Source organism: Pinus tabuliformis, chromosome J (genome assembly GCF_031772625.1).
Source record: "Pinus tabuliformis cultivar Carrire ecotype Pingquan chromosome J, CPIR1, whole genome shotgun sequence".
NCBI lineage: Eukaryota > Viridiplantae > Streptophyta > Pinopsida > Pinales > Pinaceae > Pinus > Pinus tabuliformis.
The window spans coordinates 161,634,852-161,654,503 of NC_142295.1; the positions used below are offsets into that span (position 1 = coordinate 161,634,852).

General features: G+C 39.6%; 1 protein-coding gene across 1 annotated transcript; it reads left to right on the plus strand.

Annotated features, from left to right (window-relative positions):
- The first annotated feature begins 2,539 nt into the window (after window positions 1-2,539).
- Window positions 2,540-4,057, plus strand: LOC149226174 (scopoletin glucosyltransferase-like). The gene has a single exon (XM_089380130.1). The coding sequence runs from the start codon at window positions 2,540-2,542 to the stop codon at window positions 4,055-4,057; it is 1,518 nt and encodes a 505-aa protein (XP_089236256.1).
- Window positions 4,058-19,652: the final 15,595 nt, after the last annotated feature.

Here is a 19,652-nt window from a genome sequence, read left to right on the forward strand (position 1 = left end):
TCCTCCCATGTTTTATGTATTTCGCATACTCATGAATCCTCTGATTTATGGACAATTCAGTCTCACCAATGTAGGGAGCACCACATGAACAGGGGATGAGATAAACACCTTTCATATTCTTCGGGTCCACATGGTACTTGAGCGACCTCAGAGAGTTGTTAATGGTATTTAGTTGCCTAAAGGCCGAGGGGACTTCATGTTTCCTCATAATCCTAGAAATCCTATCAGTGGTCCCTTGGATAAATGAAAGATGCACCCCTAAAGACTTATCCTTGGGATCTTTCTTAATCTAAGGACCATTTTTAACTTTAAGAAAGGATTTAAGGCACTCACTCTTATTGTAACCATTACCAATATTCATGAGGTGGGTTCTTTCATCATCTAGGTGTTTTTCATCATCCTTGGGATCTTTCTTAACCTTAGGACCCTTTTAACTTTAAGTAATGATTTAAGACACTCATTCTTATTGTAACCATTACTAATAAAAGCATTCATGAGGTGGGTTCTTTCATCATCCTTGGGATCTTTCTTAACCTTACGACCCCTTTTAACTTTAAGTAAGGATTTAAGACACTCATTCTTATTGTAACCATTACCAATAAAAACATTCATGAGGTGGGTTCTTTCATCATCCTTGGGATCTTTCTTAACCTTACGACCCCTTTTAACTTTAAGTAAGGATTTAAGACACTCATTCTTATTGTAACCATTACCAATAAAAACATTCATGAGGTGGGTTCTTTCATCATCCATGTGTTTTTCATCATCATTGGGATCTTTATTAACCTTAGGACCCCTTTTAACTTTAAGTAAGGATTTAAGACACTCATTCTTATTGTAACATTACCAATAAAAACATTCATGAGGTGGGTTCTTTCATCATCCGGGTGTTTTTCATCATCCCTAAGATGTTTCTTAACCTTAGGACCCTTTTTAACTTTAAGTAAGGATTTAAGACACTCATTCTTGTTGTAATCATTACCAATAAAGACATTCATGAGGTGGGTTCTTTCATCATCCAGGTGTTTTTCTTCGGAAACTCATTAAAAATCTTGAAGTTGTATAGCCGGATTTTGGTGAATTCCAGTGAAAAAAGCTATTTGGTTTATAAGCTAAACTGCCTCAGATTAATATATAAACTATCTAGTTAATATTTTTAATATACTCCAAGTAAATATATAAAATATATTAACAATTATAATAATAAATATTTAATAATTATGGACAATAACATAGTAAAGATAAATACATAATATTACTATAACTAAACATAAATACATAATATTAATATAGCTAAATGCTATAAATACATAATATTAATATAGCTAAATGTTATTATTATGTTATAGGTAAATTATATTTAATTTTAAATATAAGCCAAATTTTATGCAATAAACAAGATTATATTAAGATACAAAATAATGTTATCTTATTATACAACAACACCATTTCCTCGTGCTCCACACATACACATGCTGCGATATCAGCATTATCATTACTAATAACGGGAATGATCATCCGGCTGCGATTTCATCATCATGAGTAGTATGCATCATAATATAATATTCAGTTAAATTAAATTTTATATAAAGAAGTTGAAATATAGTTAAATATTGGGTTATTCCTGAATGGTTAAATAAGTGTTATGTAACGTGTTATTTATATTTTGCAGACCCGTATACCTGCGTCTCTAGTTATGGCCATCCTTAAGCTTGATCTGCGTCTCTAGTTATGGCAATCCTTAATCATCATATTTTGCAGACCCGTATCCCTGCGTCTCTAGTTATGGCAATCCTTAATCATTATCTGCGTCTCCAGTTATGGAAATCCTTAATCATCATCTGATATTTGATAATAATATCAATTATCTTACTTCACGGCATTCAAGTCTCTGTTGTGCTTAGTAAGTGTGGTCCAATCAATCGCAGAACAGCCTATCAACACCAGGATCATCGCCCCTTTAGTTGTAATAACAATAACCGTATCACTGCATCTATAGTCATGGCAATCCTTAATCATCTGATATCTGATATTTGATAGTAATCAATTATCTAACTTCACCAAATGAACACACCATTCAAGTCTCCGTGTGGTCCAATCGCAGAACACAATGCACAACCTATCATCACCCCTTTGATTGTAATAACAACAACCGTACATGCCATTTCTTCATACTCCATCTCGATCTGCACACACACACATGCGATACCATCATCATTAGTAGTATGCAGAAGATCAATAACCAGAATGATTCGCTCAGCTGCCCGCCCTTTGCCTTTCAAAGCTCAATGAAATCCACATTCCATTCTTCTGCCACTCATAACGCTTTCAATCACATCCCTTCTTCTATATGTATGTAGCAGTACCACTAATCATTTCAAAGAAACACGCACGCGTATAATCCGCATCTCGGACCGCAACTTTCCCACGTTCGTTTGAAATTTTATTCAACGAAGGCCAGACCTGGAAATTTTTCTATATCAGTCGATCAGTAGTATTACTGCAGAACCTCATTGTGGGTATTACTGTACTTCTGCTAATGGGAGAAAGCAAACCCCATGTAGTGCTTGTTCCAAGTAGTATGCAAGGCCATTTAATTCCGTTTCTGGAATTGGCCAAACGTCTCGCCTCACTAGGCCTCGCCGTTTCGTATATTGCGCTTCCATTGCACGCCAAACACCTCCAGGCTGAGGTACAGAGTTCGAATCTGGACATCCAGTTCCTAACACTGACATCCACTCCCCGCGAGGAGCCGTCCCCAGGAACCGAAGGTTCAGGAAATGTTCTCTGCCATGTCACCGCCATGGAGAAGATAGACGGGCCCTTCGAAGAATGGCTGCACCAACAGAGGAATAACAATGCCGACGCTCCCCGTGGCTTTCCGGCTTGCATCATCAGTGACGTATTTTGTTCAGAACGGATTCACAGCTCCGCTGCCAAGTTCGGGATCTCAAGCGTTGCTTTCTACACTACCGGGGCATACGCCGTGTCTGTGCTCCACGCCCTCGCCACCTGCAAGCTGCAGAACGTCATCCCGGAAGCTGACGACGAGATTTTTGTACCACCCGGACTGAGCTTCCCCATCCAGCTGCGCATGTCAGACCTTCCCTCGTCTATGCGAGATCCCAAGGCGTCGCTCTTCTGGGTTAGCGAGATTAACCGCACCAGAGACAACCACCGGACCATACTCATTAATACGTTTTATGGCATCGATTCCTCGGGGATCGATCACCTGAAGAGTTTGACTGGGGCACCCGTGTTGAACATAGGTCCGCTACTCCCGCCCGCCGTTTTCGACAAGCAAGGAGTCGATCGTGGAAAGATGAATATCCTCCGAGGCAAGCCGGCGGATATCGACGATGTAGAGTGCTTGCGGTGGCTGGATTCCCAACGACCGGAGTCCGTAGTGTTCGTGAGTTTTGGGAGCATGTTCATTCCCAGCAACGAACAAATCTTTGCGTTGTTGGCAGGCTTGCAAGCTAGCGGGCACGCTTTCATCTGGGCCATCGGACGACGTAGGGAGCTCAAGCCTGAAGCACCCGATCCAGTGCCTGAGGGAGAGATAGGGAAGGGGCGAATTATACGGGGTTGGGCGCCTCAGCTCCTTATTCTATCGCATCCTTCCATCGGTGCATTCCTCACTCACTGCGGGTGGAACTCTACGCTGGAGAGCATAAGCATGGGAGTACCCATGATCACTTGGCCCATCTTTCCAGAGCAGTCACTTAACTCGAAGCTCGTAGTAGAAAGACTGAATATAGCCACGAGACTATGCGTCGGTGAGACTAGTAAGCCGGATGAAGAGAACGTGAAAAGAGCAGTGAAGATGATTTTGGCGGAGCAGGAAGGGAAGAATATGAGAATGAGAGCTCAGGAACTGAGAGAGCGGGCCAAAAGCGCTGTGGATAAAGACGGAAGCGGACCTTCTTACGACAACCTTTTGAATTTTGTTGAAAGTATCAAACCTCCAGGACCTCCCCCGCCTCCAGGATCTCCCTCAAGTAAAAGACCTCCCTCACCTCCAGGATCTCCCCCAAGTAAAAGGGTAAAAGTGTAACCGTGATGATCTTTCACATTTCATGATGAAATTTGCATATTATATAGCGGCATCTATTAGTTTGCATATTATATAGCGGCTTCTATTAGTTTACTATATATAGCGGCATATATATAGTGGCATGAAATTTGGGTAGTAGATTCCAGTGGAGTATCATGAGATCCAAACTTTCATTTAGTTTTTTAAGTTGGAGGAAGATAGGTATATGTTAATTCCATCCAAATTTTCATTTAGTTTTTTTAAGTTGGAGGAAGATAGCTATATCTTAATCCCAACGGGGATAGAATTCGATCGAAACTCTATGTTACAGAAATTTTCTCTTCCCTTGCAAGCTATTATATTCAGATCTATGCTCTCACCTGCCGTATTAATCGAGTGAGCTATTGAGATTCAGATCTATGTTCTCAAGTTTGTTGTGAAAATTCAAAATCAATGAAACCTATTGAGATTTAGGTATATGATCTAATAATATGTCGTATGGAATTTTGGGTTGTTAATTACAAGTGTTTTCCATAACTGTTAAAGAGAATAGGAATTCTTTCAAAAAAATTTAGTATTAATCACATGGGTTAGAAACCGAATCGAATATGTGTTAGAAACTGAATATAAAGAATTATTTTAAAGACAATTTTGTTTATTTAGTTGGAAAAAATATTATAAATGTGTTAAATTAAATTTGATTTTTATTTATTTCATTACATTTTTATTATTTAGGATTGTTTTTTTATTATTTTTAAATGTGCATATGTTTATTTAAATATATATATATATGTTTTATAATTAATAATAATTTAAAATGAAATTACAATTTTATTAATATAAAATATATTAGGAAATAATTATCTTAATGTGTTTGGGTATTTATTATCACTATTCTAATAATAAGTTTTTATAATAGAAATCTAAGATAAAAACTAATCAATTTTACTATTTAATATAAAGAAGTGTTACATATTTGTAAATGGATATGATATATTCATTTTCTTTTTTAACTATATAGACTACATTACTGTTAGAGTTCTAATAAATATTGAAACTTGTAAGTTACATAGGGATTTTATTAGTTGCATTGCCCATCTTAACCTTATCTAGTTTTGTTGCCTATTGAGTTATTCGTCTTATCTTCTACCTATCCCTAGAAGCCTCTATTGTTCCTATAAATTAGGTTCATGTATAGCTCATTTTCTCAAGTAATCAAGTGTGTTTTCTTTATTCATATTGTGATCTCTTGGTAAAGAGATTGTTTAGCTTCTCACTCTGAGCCTTGGATATTTTGCTACTCTTTCAATTATAATTATATCAAATAAAATTGAATATCATATACTCATATTTATTTATGACCATCACACAAAACTAGATATCATAGAACACAAGTTGTTGCTCTTCTATTGATAGCACAAAACATGAATCTCACAATGAACCCGGTGAAGGGTATTTAACCTTTTCCAACTAGCGACTTGCCTAAAATATCTTGACATGCACACACACTTAACTCAGTTAACTCACACTCTAAATATGGACTGCACTTAACTCTTCAATCATCACTCGATTGGACTCAACGCTCAACACTCAACACTCAGTTAACTAACTCTCTATGTTTAGCTAACTCCAAATGCGAGAGTAATTACAATTTTTAACACTTCCCTTTACTAACGACAGTATGACTCAACATGACTCAACTATGCCTGCTAAGCCTACAATAGAAATTGACTCAATTATCACTCAAACATCCTTGTTGGTCTATGTCTCAGCTAGGCTTACAATGACTCAAGAATTTTACAATTTTCCATTTTCTTTTTCTCTTCTTCCAAATTTTATATTCTCAAAATTTCTTCATTCTCTGTTGCACTTTCTTCTTGTAGGCTCCATAATCCTTTACTTGCTGATGCTGCAATTTTTCTTTGACTTTTCTTGAATTTGTGCTCAAACACAATCTAATCTTTTCTACTACACCTTCCTCTTCAAATATTTGTTCAACCATGAACTGCTACCAAAACGTTGCATCTTCAAACCGTCTTCTTTGCTTTTCTTCTTGTGCTTTATATTCATGAGTTTGACTCGCTTCAATTTGTCCTATTGGTTTCTGAATCCATTCTTCAATGAGTTTCAAATCTACATGAAACTTATTAACAACCTTGCTTTCAACTTCTTTTCCCATGCTATTGTGAACACCTGCATATTCAAAAACAATGTTAAAAACATCTTTAATATGACTCTCTTCAATGAGAGCTTCCTTCTCTACATTTGCCTTCTTTTCAACTACATGGAGGTTTTCTTCCACTATTATGCTATTAGTGGATATTCTCATCAAAAAATATTCCTAGATCCCATACTTTGTTCTATAACTGTTTAGATGCCTTGTATCTTTGTTGTTGTTGTATGTCTACTGTCTTCTTCTTCTTGTCAAGAAGGTTCAAGCTCTGATTGATCTTGCTTCATGCTATTACCATTTTCCTCCATTTGGGCTGTTGCATCATCAGCTGCCACATTTCTTCAATTTCTATGCCCAGCATATCTTTGGGCTGGTCCATATTCTTCTTTGTATTTCTGTCTCTTTCTCTTTGTTTCAAGTTATTGTTGTTGTCTTCTATGCTGACTTTTTCTTTTCTTGCTCCAACTTTTGATTTTCTCGCTTTACTGACTACCTCCCTATCATCTTTACCCTCTTTCATGATTGAATCATGACTGTTCAACACTTTCTCCAACAAATTAATTTCTCCATTCCATGGATTGAGTTCTTCCATAGAATTTTCTTCTTTCACTTTTATTTGGTTGTTCAATTGTGCCAAATCTCCTCCAGCATTTGTAACAAAACCTGCACACATAAAACACTTGTTAAAATAAAAAACATAAGGTTGTTGTGCCTTATCTTCCTTTGGCAATAATTTAGTTTGCTGCTATGTTTTCTCCTTCTCCTTTGTCAGCACATCAGTATGCTGATTCGAATTCTTAGTAGAATTCATGAGACTGTCAATTAATTTCTCTTCCACACCATCTGTTCTAATGATGTCTTCCTGCTTCAGTTCATAGTAGTGAATTTCTCCTTCCTTATCCTGTTGTTGGTTATCTTCACTTTGAAATTGTTTGATTCGTACTACCTCTTTACCATCTTCAAAAAACCTCTGCTCAATCTCTTTGATCACATAATCATACTCATTCATGGTTTTTAATGAACCTGCAAAAAAATTATTACATCTTCTTGTCTCCATGGCTACATGAGACACATATTCTTCTTCAGAAACTATAACTGCATCTTCTGTTCTACAATCAAGTTCTCTCATAAGTTTCTCCACCAGTTTAATTTCCTCTTCACATATGATGTAGGGGTCCCCCATCATATCTCCATACTTAGCAAACTGATGCCAGGGTTACCCAGCATATACCCACATTATGCATTTTGTCAATAATAAATCCACAATTGTCCCAGGTGTCTGACTCTACAATGGAGTCAAACCTTCAGACCATAAATGGTCAAGTGGCCCTCTTATACCGTTCCTTTGTAACAGAACTTCAATCACCCCACCTGAAACCTCCTATCGGCACTCTTTCCACTTTGTAACCCATTAAAAAGGGAAAATTCATTCACAAAGGAAAATACTCCCAAAACACAATTTCCGCTTTGGATACGGCCTTAGCACAGACCTCGAGGCTAACCTCATCACAATTTCTTATCGTGTCTCCACTTATATGTATATCGATACCCTTTCTGCTTCGATATGCAGTTATCAGAGACATTAATATATATTTGAGTCTTAAAAGACTCCCACATCACTTTAACATAATACATAGGAAAGACGGGAAATACAAAGGAAATCCCACGCCAACTCGTGTACCGGACTTCAAATGTTATGTGTTTGCGTTCTCAAATACTGTCGGGTCTGCTCCTTCCAATTCTGTCTACTTATAACCCCAATCTCCACCAACGTCGATATATTGTCAACGCCGATCGCCGATTATCACTGTCGACGATATCGCAACACTCATAACTGTTGACCCTTGTCACCTTCGACTTCCGATTGCGATTTTAAATTGTGACCGTTGATCTAGCCACGATCCAACGGTCCGTGATTAATCACTACTCGCTCTTCACAATTCTCCAAGGCTCATTCCGATCCATTTAAAAGGATCTCCTGCTGATGTGATTAAATCACAGTCATTGATCTATGAGATCTAATGGTTGCTGAGCGTCACTTTGCACTTCTCTGTTTATTCCATTTACTTGGAATTTCTCCGTTTTTTCAATGGGTTTTCTGTGGTTTCTTTGTTTTATTCAAGGCTTCGACTTCTGCCTTTCCATTGCTTAAACACTTTGAGCTTACTCCTTAGTGAATCCTCACTTTTCTACCTCTCCAGAGCTTCACTTTGCCACTTCAATTAGACTCGATGGTCCATTTCGATTCTGCTGAATCGACCTCCTCTCTCTCTTTGCGTGTTCCGCGGAACTCTGTATATAACCCCCTATCACAGAGCCTACGAGTTCACATACAAACCAGCACTTAAACACGCATTCAACTCTTTTACACAATCAAGAATAATTCTGAATATATATTAATATAAACGCAAAGATTACATTCGAGACTCCTCAGTCTCGCTCACACACACATGCCTGATTTTCAACATTAGTGGCCTCCCCCTTCTAGCCGTAGGCTTACATATACTTATATGGAAACTTTGGATTGGATTACTATCAAGGACTTGATCCCATCCTCTAACAAAAGACCTAAATCTTGCTACATGCATACATATGTGGCAGACTTTTATCCACTCCATCTTTTCTCTGTTTTAAAATAGAAAAGTCCCCTATTTTGCTCAATGGTCCACATCTATTCTCTCTTTAATGCTTAAAAGCTCTCTCTTGCTCCTAGAGAGTTGGATTTCACTTCTACCACTCATGTTCTCATTTATTTATTTTGAGAGCATTTACATATTCTCCCATTATCTAATTAAATCACACTTAAAAGCCTAAATATTTCCTTGACTTGAGATTTAGGAAACTAATTTCCCAAAAACACATGACCCCCTATGTCTACTATTTACAATGATTTTCCTTGGGCTGAATGCTCCTACATCACTATTCCTGTAGGAATTCCTGTGCATGCTCCTGTAGAAATTCTCTTGCAGAACGATGGATCCTTTCTTCCGATGGGTGGCCAGAGCTATGAGAGTGACTTGAGTGAAGGAGTTTAGAAGAGGTGGAATGCATGAATGCATGCAAACGGTGTTTTGTTTCCCTTTATGGCTTTTAGGGGTGAGGTGGTGTGTTGGAAGTAGAGGTACGTTTCCATTTTTGGACCATTGGTCCCCACTACCACCTCATCATTCCCACTCCTCGTAATCAGCTCCCACCTCGTAGATCCATAGTTAACCACTTATTTTCCTACTCCTCCTCTATCTTTGAATTGACTTCAGCCACGTGTGAGAGGACACCCGGTTTTGTATGTGATGACTGAACGAAAGTGGCCAAGTTAACTGGCCACCTTTTCACTTATAAACCAATTACCTCGCAACCCTTACAACTTTTGATCAAATGATGCATATGAGTGAGTGAGCGGGATACTTCCCTGTGGTCTCGATGCCATGTCGCAGTTGTTGAAGATCAGAGGTGTTGCGCTTTGCTATCTGTTGTCTACTATCTGGAGTTCCTGGATCATCCTAGTGAAGACCTATAGCTGATGATTGATATTCTGTGGGATAGGTTGCTACAGGATTTCCTATAGGATGTCTTGTAGCTACTTCTCCCTTAGAATTTCTTAATCATGTTGCTGGCTTGGGTTATGAGGATGCTACAATGAATGGACAGAGGTTGTAGGTGTTGGTATACGACCAAAGTCCCACATTGACTAGAAGTGGGGAGGATCATGGGTATATAAGGATGGACAAATATCTCCATTGGTATGAGGCCTTTTGGGGTAAAGCCCAAAAACAAATCCATGAGGGCTTAGGCCCAAAGTGGACAATATCATACCATTGTGGAGATATGTGGTGTCCAGAGTCCTAACAAGTGGTATAAGAGCCATGCCCCGAAGTTAGCCAAGTGGATGAATCCTCGGAATGTCGAACAAAGGTGATGGGCCCCGATAATATCACGATGGGATCCGTGGATGAGCTCGGTTAGACAGGCGGTGTGCTCCGGATTCTTCATGGATGTGTCCTGGTCCCAACACGGTGAAGAGGAGTTGACCTGGGATAGAGCAAGCTCTCGAGGCAGGTGGTGCTTCCATGTAAGGCTTGTGCTTCCAACGCATTGGAGTGGAGAATCCTGGTTGGTAGAGAGTGGACGAATGGATAATCATTTGAGGGGAGGCTCGATGGTCCTTTGTTCGAGGGGAGGATTGTTGGTATACGACCAAAGTCCCACATTGACTAGAAGTGGGGAGGATCAGGGTATATAAGGATGGACAAATATCTCCATTGGTATGAGGCCTTTTGGGGTAAAGCCCAAAAACAAATCCATGAGGGCTTAGGCCCAAAGTGGACAATATCATACCATTGTGGAGATATGTGGTGTCCAGAGTCCTAACAGTAGGAGTGTGTGTGGAGCAAGGGACATTCAGGTAATTCTCTTACTCTCCTTTGTTTTCCCTTTATTCCTTTCTTTTCATAACTGGCAGAAATTGATCTCTTTTTTTTTTAATGGTGAGTACAGGGATGATGGTAATGGACGAGGGGAGGGGTTAGATCATGTCTAGAATGAATGTTTGGGACCTAACCAACCTTCTTTTCTGTTGTTGCCTTAATCGCCTTGGTTTTAGTCCACTTAGTCAAATGATCAGTGCACATAATAATATATTGTTTTTGCTTTGAAGGAGGGTTGATAGACCCAATTAAGTCCATGCCCCGCTTGATATATGGCTCGAAAGTCACTTGAGGTTCTAGGGGCATTTCATATCTTGGAGTAGGCCTTCCCATCCTCTAGCATGATCACACTAACTAATGTACTTTTTCACATCTTGATGAAGAGTGGGCCAATAATAGCCCACTTGTAACACTTTGAATGCTGCCTCTTTGCTGCAAAGTGACTTCCACAAGGCCCATCATGACAGGTCAGAAGGATGTCAAAAAATTCCTCTTCCCTTACACACCTTCTCAAGATTTGACCTGGGCCAAGTTTGAAAAGATTACCCCCAATCTAGGTGTAGGGGGCACTTTTCCTAACTATCTTGCTCTTTTCTTTGGAGGACAAGTTTAGTGGGAACTGTGCTGATACCAAATATTTTGCTATATCAGCAAACCATGGGGAGAGAGCTGAAATAACAAACAAATTCTCGTCTGGTAACTGGTCATCCACCATTCCTTCTTCACCTACAGGAAGATTCATCCTAGATAGAAATTCTGCAACAACATTTTCCTTACTAGGCTTGTCAATAATAGTTAGATCAAACCGCTGTAATAAAAACAACCATCTTATAATTCTAGCATTCACATCTAGTTTGTTAATTAAATATTTGATTGTAGCATGGTCAGTATGCACAAATGTTTGGTAGCCTGTAATGTAATACCTAAATTTGTTTAATGAATGCACAACAACGGGGAGTTCCTTTTTGGTCACAGTATAATTTAGCTCAGCCTTTGATAGGTTCTTACTGATAAAATAGATGGCATAGGGAAATTTCTCCTCTAACTGACCTAAGGCTGCTCCTATGGCTTTGTGTGAGGCATCAACATGAATATGAAAAGGGAGGGCCCAGTTTGGGCCTCGAAGAATTGGTGCAGTTGTTAACTTAACCATTAAAATGTTTAAGGCCTCTTGACAACTTTTTGACCATATAAACTCATAATCTTTGGCCAACAACCCAAATAAAGGAGAGGCCAACTTACTAAAGTCCTTTGTGAACCTTAGGTAGTATCCAGCTAACCCTAAGAAACTCCTGACATCCCTTTGCTTTTGCGGAGGTGGGACCCTTTGGATGATTGATATTCTGTTCGGGTCCACCTACTGTCCTTGTTGAGATATTGAATGACCTAGAATGGTCCCTTCAATCATTAAGAATTCACATTATCCGGACTCAGAGATAGGTTCATTTCAATGCATTTGTGCAATACTTTGCCTAGGTTAGTCAGGACTTCTTGAATATCAAATGCATAAGGTGTAAAATCATCCATATAAATTTCCACCACATCATGTACTAATTCGGCGAAAATACTCAAGGCTGCTCTTTGGAAAGTGGCAGGAGCATTGAATAGGCCAAAAGGAAGAACCCCATAGATAAAAGTACCCCAAGGATAGGTGAATGTGGTCTTATCTTGGTCTTATGGGCAGATTTGGATTTGTTTTTACCCACTGAATCCATCTAGGAAAGAAAAAAACTTCTTCCCTACCAGGCCATCTAGCACTTGGTCAATGAAGGGTAGGGGAAAATTATCCTTCTTTGTGGTTTTGTTCAACTCCTTGTAATCCAAACAAATCCTCCACTTACCATTTTTCTTGGGAACTAACACTAAAGGAGAGACCCACTCACTGTCGGAGATAGGGTAAATGAATCCTGCATCTAGCAGTTTTTGCAGTTCTTCTTTGACTATCTTACAATGAATAAAATTATGGGTACTACCTGAATCAATAAACACTATTACCTTTTTCTTCTTGGTATATCCTTCTATCTTGAGAGTTTGAGGAGTGGTAATTTCTGCCAATGCATTACAAGATATGGTCAAATTCGTTTCTTCTTTCTTATTTCTTACAAGATGTGGTCAAATCGACTCTCAATGCTCAACACTCAACACTCAATTAACTAACTCTCTATGTTTAGCTAACTACAGTTGTGGGAGTAATTAAAATTTCTAACATTCCCCCTTAATTACGATAGTATGACTCAACATGACTCAACTATGCCTGCTAGGCTTACAATAGAAATTGACTCAATTATCACTCAAACATGCCTGCTGGTCTATGTCTCAGCTAGGCTTACAATGACTCAAGAATTTTACAATTTTCCATTTTCTTTTTCACTTCTTCCCAATTTTATATTCTCGAAATTTCTTCATTCTCTGTTGCGCTTTCTTGTTGTAGGCTCCATATTCCTTTACTTACTCCTGTTGCAATTTTTCTTTGACTTTTCTTGAATTTGTGCTAAAACACAATCTGATCTTTTCTACTATACCTTCCTCTTCAAATATTTGTTCAACCATGAACTGCTACCAAAACATTGCATCTTCAAACCGTCTTTGCTTTTCTTCTTGTGCTTTATATTCATGAGTTAGACTTGCTTCAATTTGTCCTATTGGTTTTTGAATCCATTCTTCAATGAGTTTCAAATCTAGATGAAACTTATTAACAACCTTGCTTTCAACTTATTTTCCCATGTTATTTTGAACACCTGCATATTAAAAAACAATGTTAAAAACATCTTTAATATGACTCTCTAGAGTGAGAGATTCCTTCTCTACATCTGACCTTCTTTTCAACTACATGGAGGTTGTCTTCCACTGTTATGTTGTTAGTGGATATTCTCATCAAAAAATCTTCAATCATTTTATCTTTCTCTTAATCATCAACTGTTGCTAGATGAAATACTACTTCATAAGCAGTTCCAACCGCTTCATATCTTGCTGCTACAGTGACAACTTCAACCTTCAATGCTTCATCAAACATGGCACATACCATATTGTCACAATCAATAAATGGATTTTTAGATCCTACCTCTTTAGAATGGTGACAGTGGAAAATTCTCATGATATTCCCTCTCGAACCCCTCTCTGCCTATCCTGTACACTACCTTTGTGTATCCTGTAGAATGCTCCTGTAGATTGTTCCTGTAGGAATTCCTGTGCATGCTCCTATATAAACTTTTCTACATAATGATTAATCCTTGTTTCCAGTGGGTGGCCAGAGTTATGAGAGTGACTTGGGTGAGGGAGTTTCGAGGAGGTGGAATGCATGAATGCACGCAAATGATGTTTTGTTTAGCTTTATGGCTTTTCAGGGTGAGGTGGTGTGTTGGTAGTAGAGGTATGTTGCCATTTTTGGACCATTGGTCCCTACTACCACCTCATCATTCCTACTCCTCGTAATCATCTCCCACCTCGTAGATCAATAGTTAACCACTTCTTGTCCTACTCCTCCTCTCTCTTTGAGTTGACTGTAGCCACGTGAGAGAGGACACCCAGTTTTGTAGGTGATGACTGAGCGAAGGTGGCCAAGTTAACTAACCACCTTTTCACTTATAAACCAAATACCTCGTAACCCTTACAACGTTTGATCAAATGAATCATATGAGTGAGTGAGTGGGATACTTACCTGTGGTATCGATGCCATGCTAAAGTAGTCAAAGACCAGAGGTGTTGCATTGTTTATTTGCTGCACGGTCATTCTTCTTCCTCCTCTATTGTCTGTTGTCTGCTTTCTATTGTCTGGAGCTCTTGGATCATCCTAGTGAAGACCTGTAGTTGATGATTGATATTCGGTGGGATAGGCTGCAACAGGATTTCCTACAGGATGTGTTGTAGCTACTTCTCCCTTAGAATTTCTTAATCATGTTGCCAGCTTGGGCTGTGAGGATGTTGCAATGAATGGACAGAGGGAGTAGGAGTGTGTGTAGAGCAAGGGACATTCAGGTAATTCTCTTACTCTCCTTTGTTTCCTTTTTTCTTTTTTTTCATAACTGGTAAAAACTAGTCTCTTTTTGTTTTGAATGGTGAGTGCAGGGATGATAGTAATGGATGAGGTGCGGGGTTAGATCATGTCTAGAATGAATGTTGGGGACCTGTTGATGCCCCGAAAATCGTTGCAACAACATTGGGGAAACCACCAGGTCCGGACCTTAGTGCAGCTCCTTTTCCGTTTGGAATAGTGGTTCCGACTGGGGATAATGGGACCAGTTTCCCAAGAATTATAAGTAAACGGGATGGATGAGTGACTTATGACATAAGATGGTAATAAGCGAACAGCTAAACTATAAGCGAAATGTAATAACTATAATCTAAACCCGGGACTTATCACTTGGTAAAGCGTAGCGTTTGATGATCTGTGCTTTAAGGTAGGCATATAGATGACTCTAACACTTTAAGCATAGATGTTTAAACCATTTAAAATTGCTCTGCATAATTAGTTATGCAGAGCGATTATAGCGAATTACTACACTTAATCATTTATATCATTGATACATGCATGGGTGAAAGAGATAACAAATCACCAAAACATTCAATAGTGAAACGAAATGAAGATTCACTGTTATATCACATACATGCATTCAACAATAGCAAAGATAATAACACAGTAATTCATATAATAAGAGAGAACACAGATACAGATAATAGTACCATGTAAGCTGCTCGATCAATCCAGTATATTAATCACTATGTCGCAGTCCTTCCTTCAAATCAGAAAGCATTCCAAACAACAGACAGTCGTGCGCAATTGTGTAAAACAACCTTCTAATCAAAATTAAGAACCGTTGGTCGAGTTTCACAAAAAGAATATAGACTGAAGCACAATAGTGCAAACTCCAGCCTTTAAGTCTATTACAAAATTTTACGACCCTTTCCAAAACAATGAAAGGGTCTATAAATACTATACTAATCTAAATATCTAAACAACTGAAAAGCTATTAAATTGGCATCAATAAATGTTTTTTTTCATCTTTCTTGGCGATCTGGCAGTTGGCGGCAATGTTTCATTTGGTGGGTTCTTTGCCTTTACTCCTTAGCTGACATATCGCCAGCATTGGCTCTACTTCTGGTGGAGTGTTGAGACGCGAAGTTAGCTCGACGTCATATGTAGCATCTTGAATGTCGGGGATCAGGCATCCGAGGGCATCTGTTAAACACTTGAGAGCAGACCTTTGAGTATGTGGCTTGACTAGAAAGAGCCAATATGCTTCAGAGGTTAAAGTATTTACTCCGGTAATTAACTTCCTCTGTTCCTCCAAGCCATGATAACTTGCTTGTTCAAGCATATCCGCTGTTGTTATGCTTCCAGGTGTGCACTTGGAGATCATGTTTGCCAAATAAAGTGTATCATTGACTAGGTCGATCATATTGCTGGCAATTATTTTACACCTCGAAGCCGCCCTTTCTGCTTTCATTACCTGAGTATTCCATTCCGTGAAGAGTATGTCCTTGTACGTTTCATGGATTCGGGACAAATTCGCCGCTTTCCCTTCTTCAGTGTCTTGCCACTCAAGATATTCGGATATGGCATCTTCGGCCTGATCTAGCTCATTTCTGGCCTTCTCTATTTGCTCACACACTGTTGTAGATATTTCGCATAATGGCTCAGCCTTAGCAAGTTGTTGACATAGAACTCTGATCTGAGACAGTAATGCGCTATTTATTTGAGTTGCCTCTGCTCTGAAATTTTTCACATTCTCTGTGCTCTTGATACCTTCGAGCTGTGTTGATAGTTGAGCTATTCGCTCATCTTTCGATTTCATCATCAGCTCATTTGATGCTTTCAACTGTGACAATGCCTCCGACAATTCTTTTGCCTTCTGCGTTTCACTTTGGTTTATCCTTTGTCTTTCAATTTGCAGTTGCTGGGTTAACAAATTGTTTTCCTGCTGTTGAGCCAGCAACTGCTCTTCCACCTGTGCTGCTTTGTTTTTCGCTTCAATTACCTCTGCCTGTAATGCATATATTTCATGGTCCTTAGTCTTCAACAGAAGACTTACCTCTGATGCTTTGTCGATAGTTGCTGCGGAATAAGCTCCCGCGAATTGAGACAGTTTTGTTAGATCATCGGAGGGATCCAAATCCTCCTTCCAGACCATATTGCCCGTGACTGTTTGCTCAGGCAAGATAGAAGGTTGATCAAGCCTTCGTCTTTTCTTAGAGCGCTTAATAACGGCTCTATGCTTTGGGCTGTAAAAAATATCCAGGGGAGGAATTTCTTCCACCTGGAGAACAATTTGATCGGAAGGGTCCTTATTGATTATCTCGACATCCTGTGAAATGGGTGGGGCGCTGGTTCCTCCTAGAACCTGAGAAGAAGTGGTATCGGGCGCATCGCTTGTTTTAGAGGCGTCTGTGTCTTTGGAGCCTTCTTTACCACTGATAATGGAATCGAATTGGTTCCATTGTTTAATCAATTCAGGATCGATGGAGGTTTGCTTATGTTGTTCTGTATGGGTTTTGCTCCGTTCTTTTTCTTGTTCTAACTTCTGCTGTTCTTCAAGTGCTTTTCGCTGCTGCTCCTCCTGCGTTTTCCGCTGCTGCTCCTCCAATTCCTTTTTCTGCCTATCTGCTAGTTCTTTCTTTAGTTTCTCTTCTTCCTTCTTCTTCCTCTGCTCTTCTTCCTTCTGTGCCTTTTGCTGCCTTTCTATCTGCTCCTTTTTCTGCCTCTCTGCTTGCTCTTTTCTTTGCTTCTCAGCCTGCAGCTTCTTCTGTCTTTCCTCCTGTTGTTTATCCTGTTCTTTAGTTGTAACAGGAGGTGAATGTATCTATTGCCGACCAGGCTCGCTTGAGGAAGACGCTGGGGTTGTGGATAATAACTCTAGGGGTAGAGTTTGCAACCTCTGCTCCCTAAGTTTATTAAACTCAGTCAACGCCTCATCATTGTATTTCATTCTGGCAAGCTGTTTGGTTTGGCTTATTGTTTCGGCACCTGCGAACAGGTCATCAAACATATCCTCTTGATGATCAACTTTTGTTAATTTTGCTTGTTCTAGGGCAATGTAGGCAGTTTGCTTTGGATCATAGAGTCTGCTTGGGATAGTGGCCAGGGATAAAGTTTGGAGTTTTGTCGCTTCTTTTTCTGCATGCTTGTAATTAAGCAGAGTAAAAACCCCAATTCTTAAAGGAAAAGAGGGCCAACCTTTCTTCTTCTCCTCTTTGAGAGTTTGTGTGACACTCTCGGCCATAATCTGGTAGCTGATTTCCCGGGCTAACAGCTTGTCTGGGATATATAAAGGGAGGACATGTGGCCTAGCCTTACTCCCAAAAACTCTGATATAGGTGAAATACTCTTCCTCGAACCAACTCGCTACGGCTGGTAAGTCAAAAGAAGCTTCATAGGAAATTCTGGAAATGGGTTTGTCATAAATAGAATAGTAAATGGGCACCATGAAACCATTACAAATTTGGTACAAATGGTCCTTGTAAGAGGACTTCCACAATTTCTGATGGTATAAATGAATGGGTGTTGGATCTTGGGTGGTCCATCTCCAACCGAGGACAGGAAACTCAGAATTAAAACACAGGGTATCCATAATGTAAGCAGTATAATAAAATGGCGGGATTTTCCTTTCGGTGACTATAGTTTTGGCTCTAAATTCACGAACAGCTACGACCAACTTATCAGAAAGAATAGTGGCCCAATCCATGATTATACAATTGATAGCCGCTTCCATTAGGGGAACCATGTCAATATTGATATTAACAGAGTCATGTAATCCCCACAATCTACACATCATAATCCCCGCATAGCAATAGGGAGAAGCCAAAGAAACGTTGGAGTACTTACCCGAACTTTCATGCTTGTGCTTGGCTGGGTTCTGCCTCCAATCTCGGAGGGGTTCGGATGGTGATTCATTTTCTTTTGCGAATTTCTCCACGAAGGCTCTGTTATAGACTAGCTCCGGTTCAGGCAGATGATACATTCGCCTCAGGTCATCAGGCTTGAATGACCCGAAAATCCTTCCGTCCCTTGTATGAAAAGTTCTATCAGTGATGGGGATTTCTTCAATTGCCCAGCGCACCACATCTGTATAAGGGAGAACCTGCTCTCTGGCCGCTATTCTGTGCAAAAAGGAGTCGGCCAAGTCTTTGAGAGTTGCATCAGACTTCCTTAGTACATCTACACTAGCCGTTCTCACTGTCACTTTTGGTTGCTCGGCCTCCAACAGATTATATGTGCCCTGCCATGTGGTCCTAGCAAGACCAGTGCACGTAGTGTCCGAGATTAGGCCTTTCTTCGAAATTGAAGCAGCTTGACCTGCAACAGGTGTTGTAGTAGAACCAGAACTCCTCTTATTTTTCTTCCCCATCATGTTCAGGCTTTTCTCAACAAACGAACTCTACACAAGTGCAAGAGAAATCGTAACACGAGAAATAATGAAGACAAAGCATAATGGGAAAGATATATATCACTTGAAGCGTGGCGATATTAATTTTCAAAAAGTGGCTGCGGGTCCAATCACTGGTAAGAGATCGCATATGCATTAATGGTGTTTTTAAGGCCTGCTACCCATTAAATGACCTTTACGCTGTTATTTAGTTGAATGACCTCCTAACGCGTGCAACAGATATGATAATGCCTTAGACGCAAGTATTCGTTAATCGAAGGGGCAAAGTTATTAAATACGCATGCATTACCTTATCCCTGCATTTAACGGCATTTTGAAATCTGCGCTTCATCAACCGGATTTAAATATAACTTTAAGGCTTAAAGCAATCACTTTTTGAGAATGCCGATCACCGATGAACAATATCGCATCGCATCGGGGGAAAGAGTTACACTATCGTTTGAAAGTAGTCCTGGCGAACGCCGATTGCGACATCGCATCGGACTAGCATGTGAACACATTACCAGATGCATATTAAGTGATTTGCCGACTTCCGATAGCGATATCGCATCGCATCGGGGGAAAGAGTTGAGCGCCTTATGAGAGTGCATGGGATACCGCCGACGGCCGATAGCGATATCGCATCGGGTCGGGGTTTA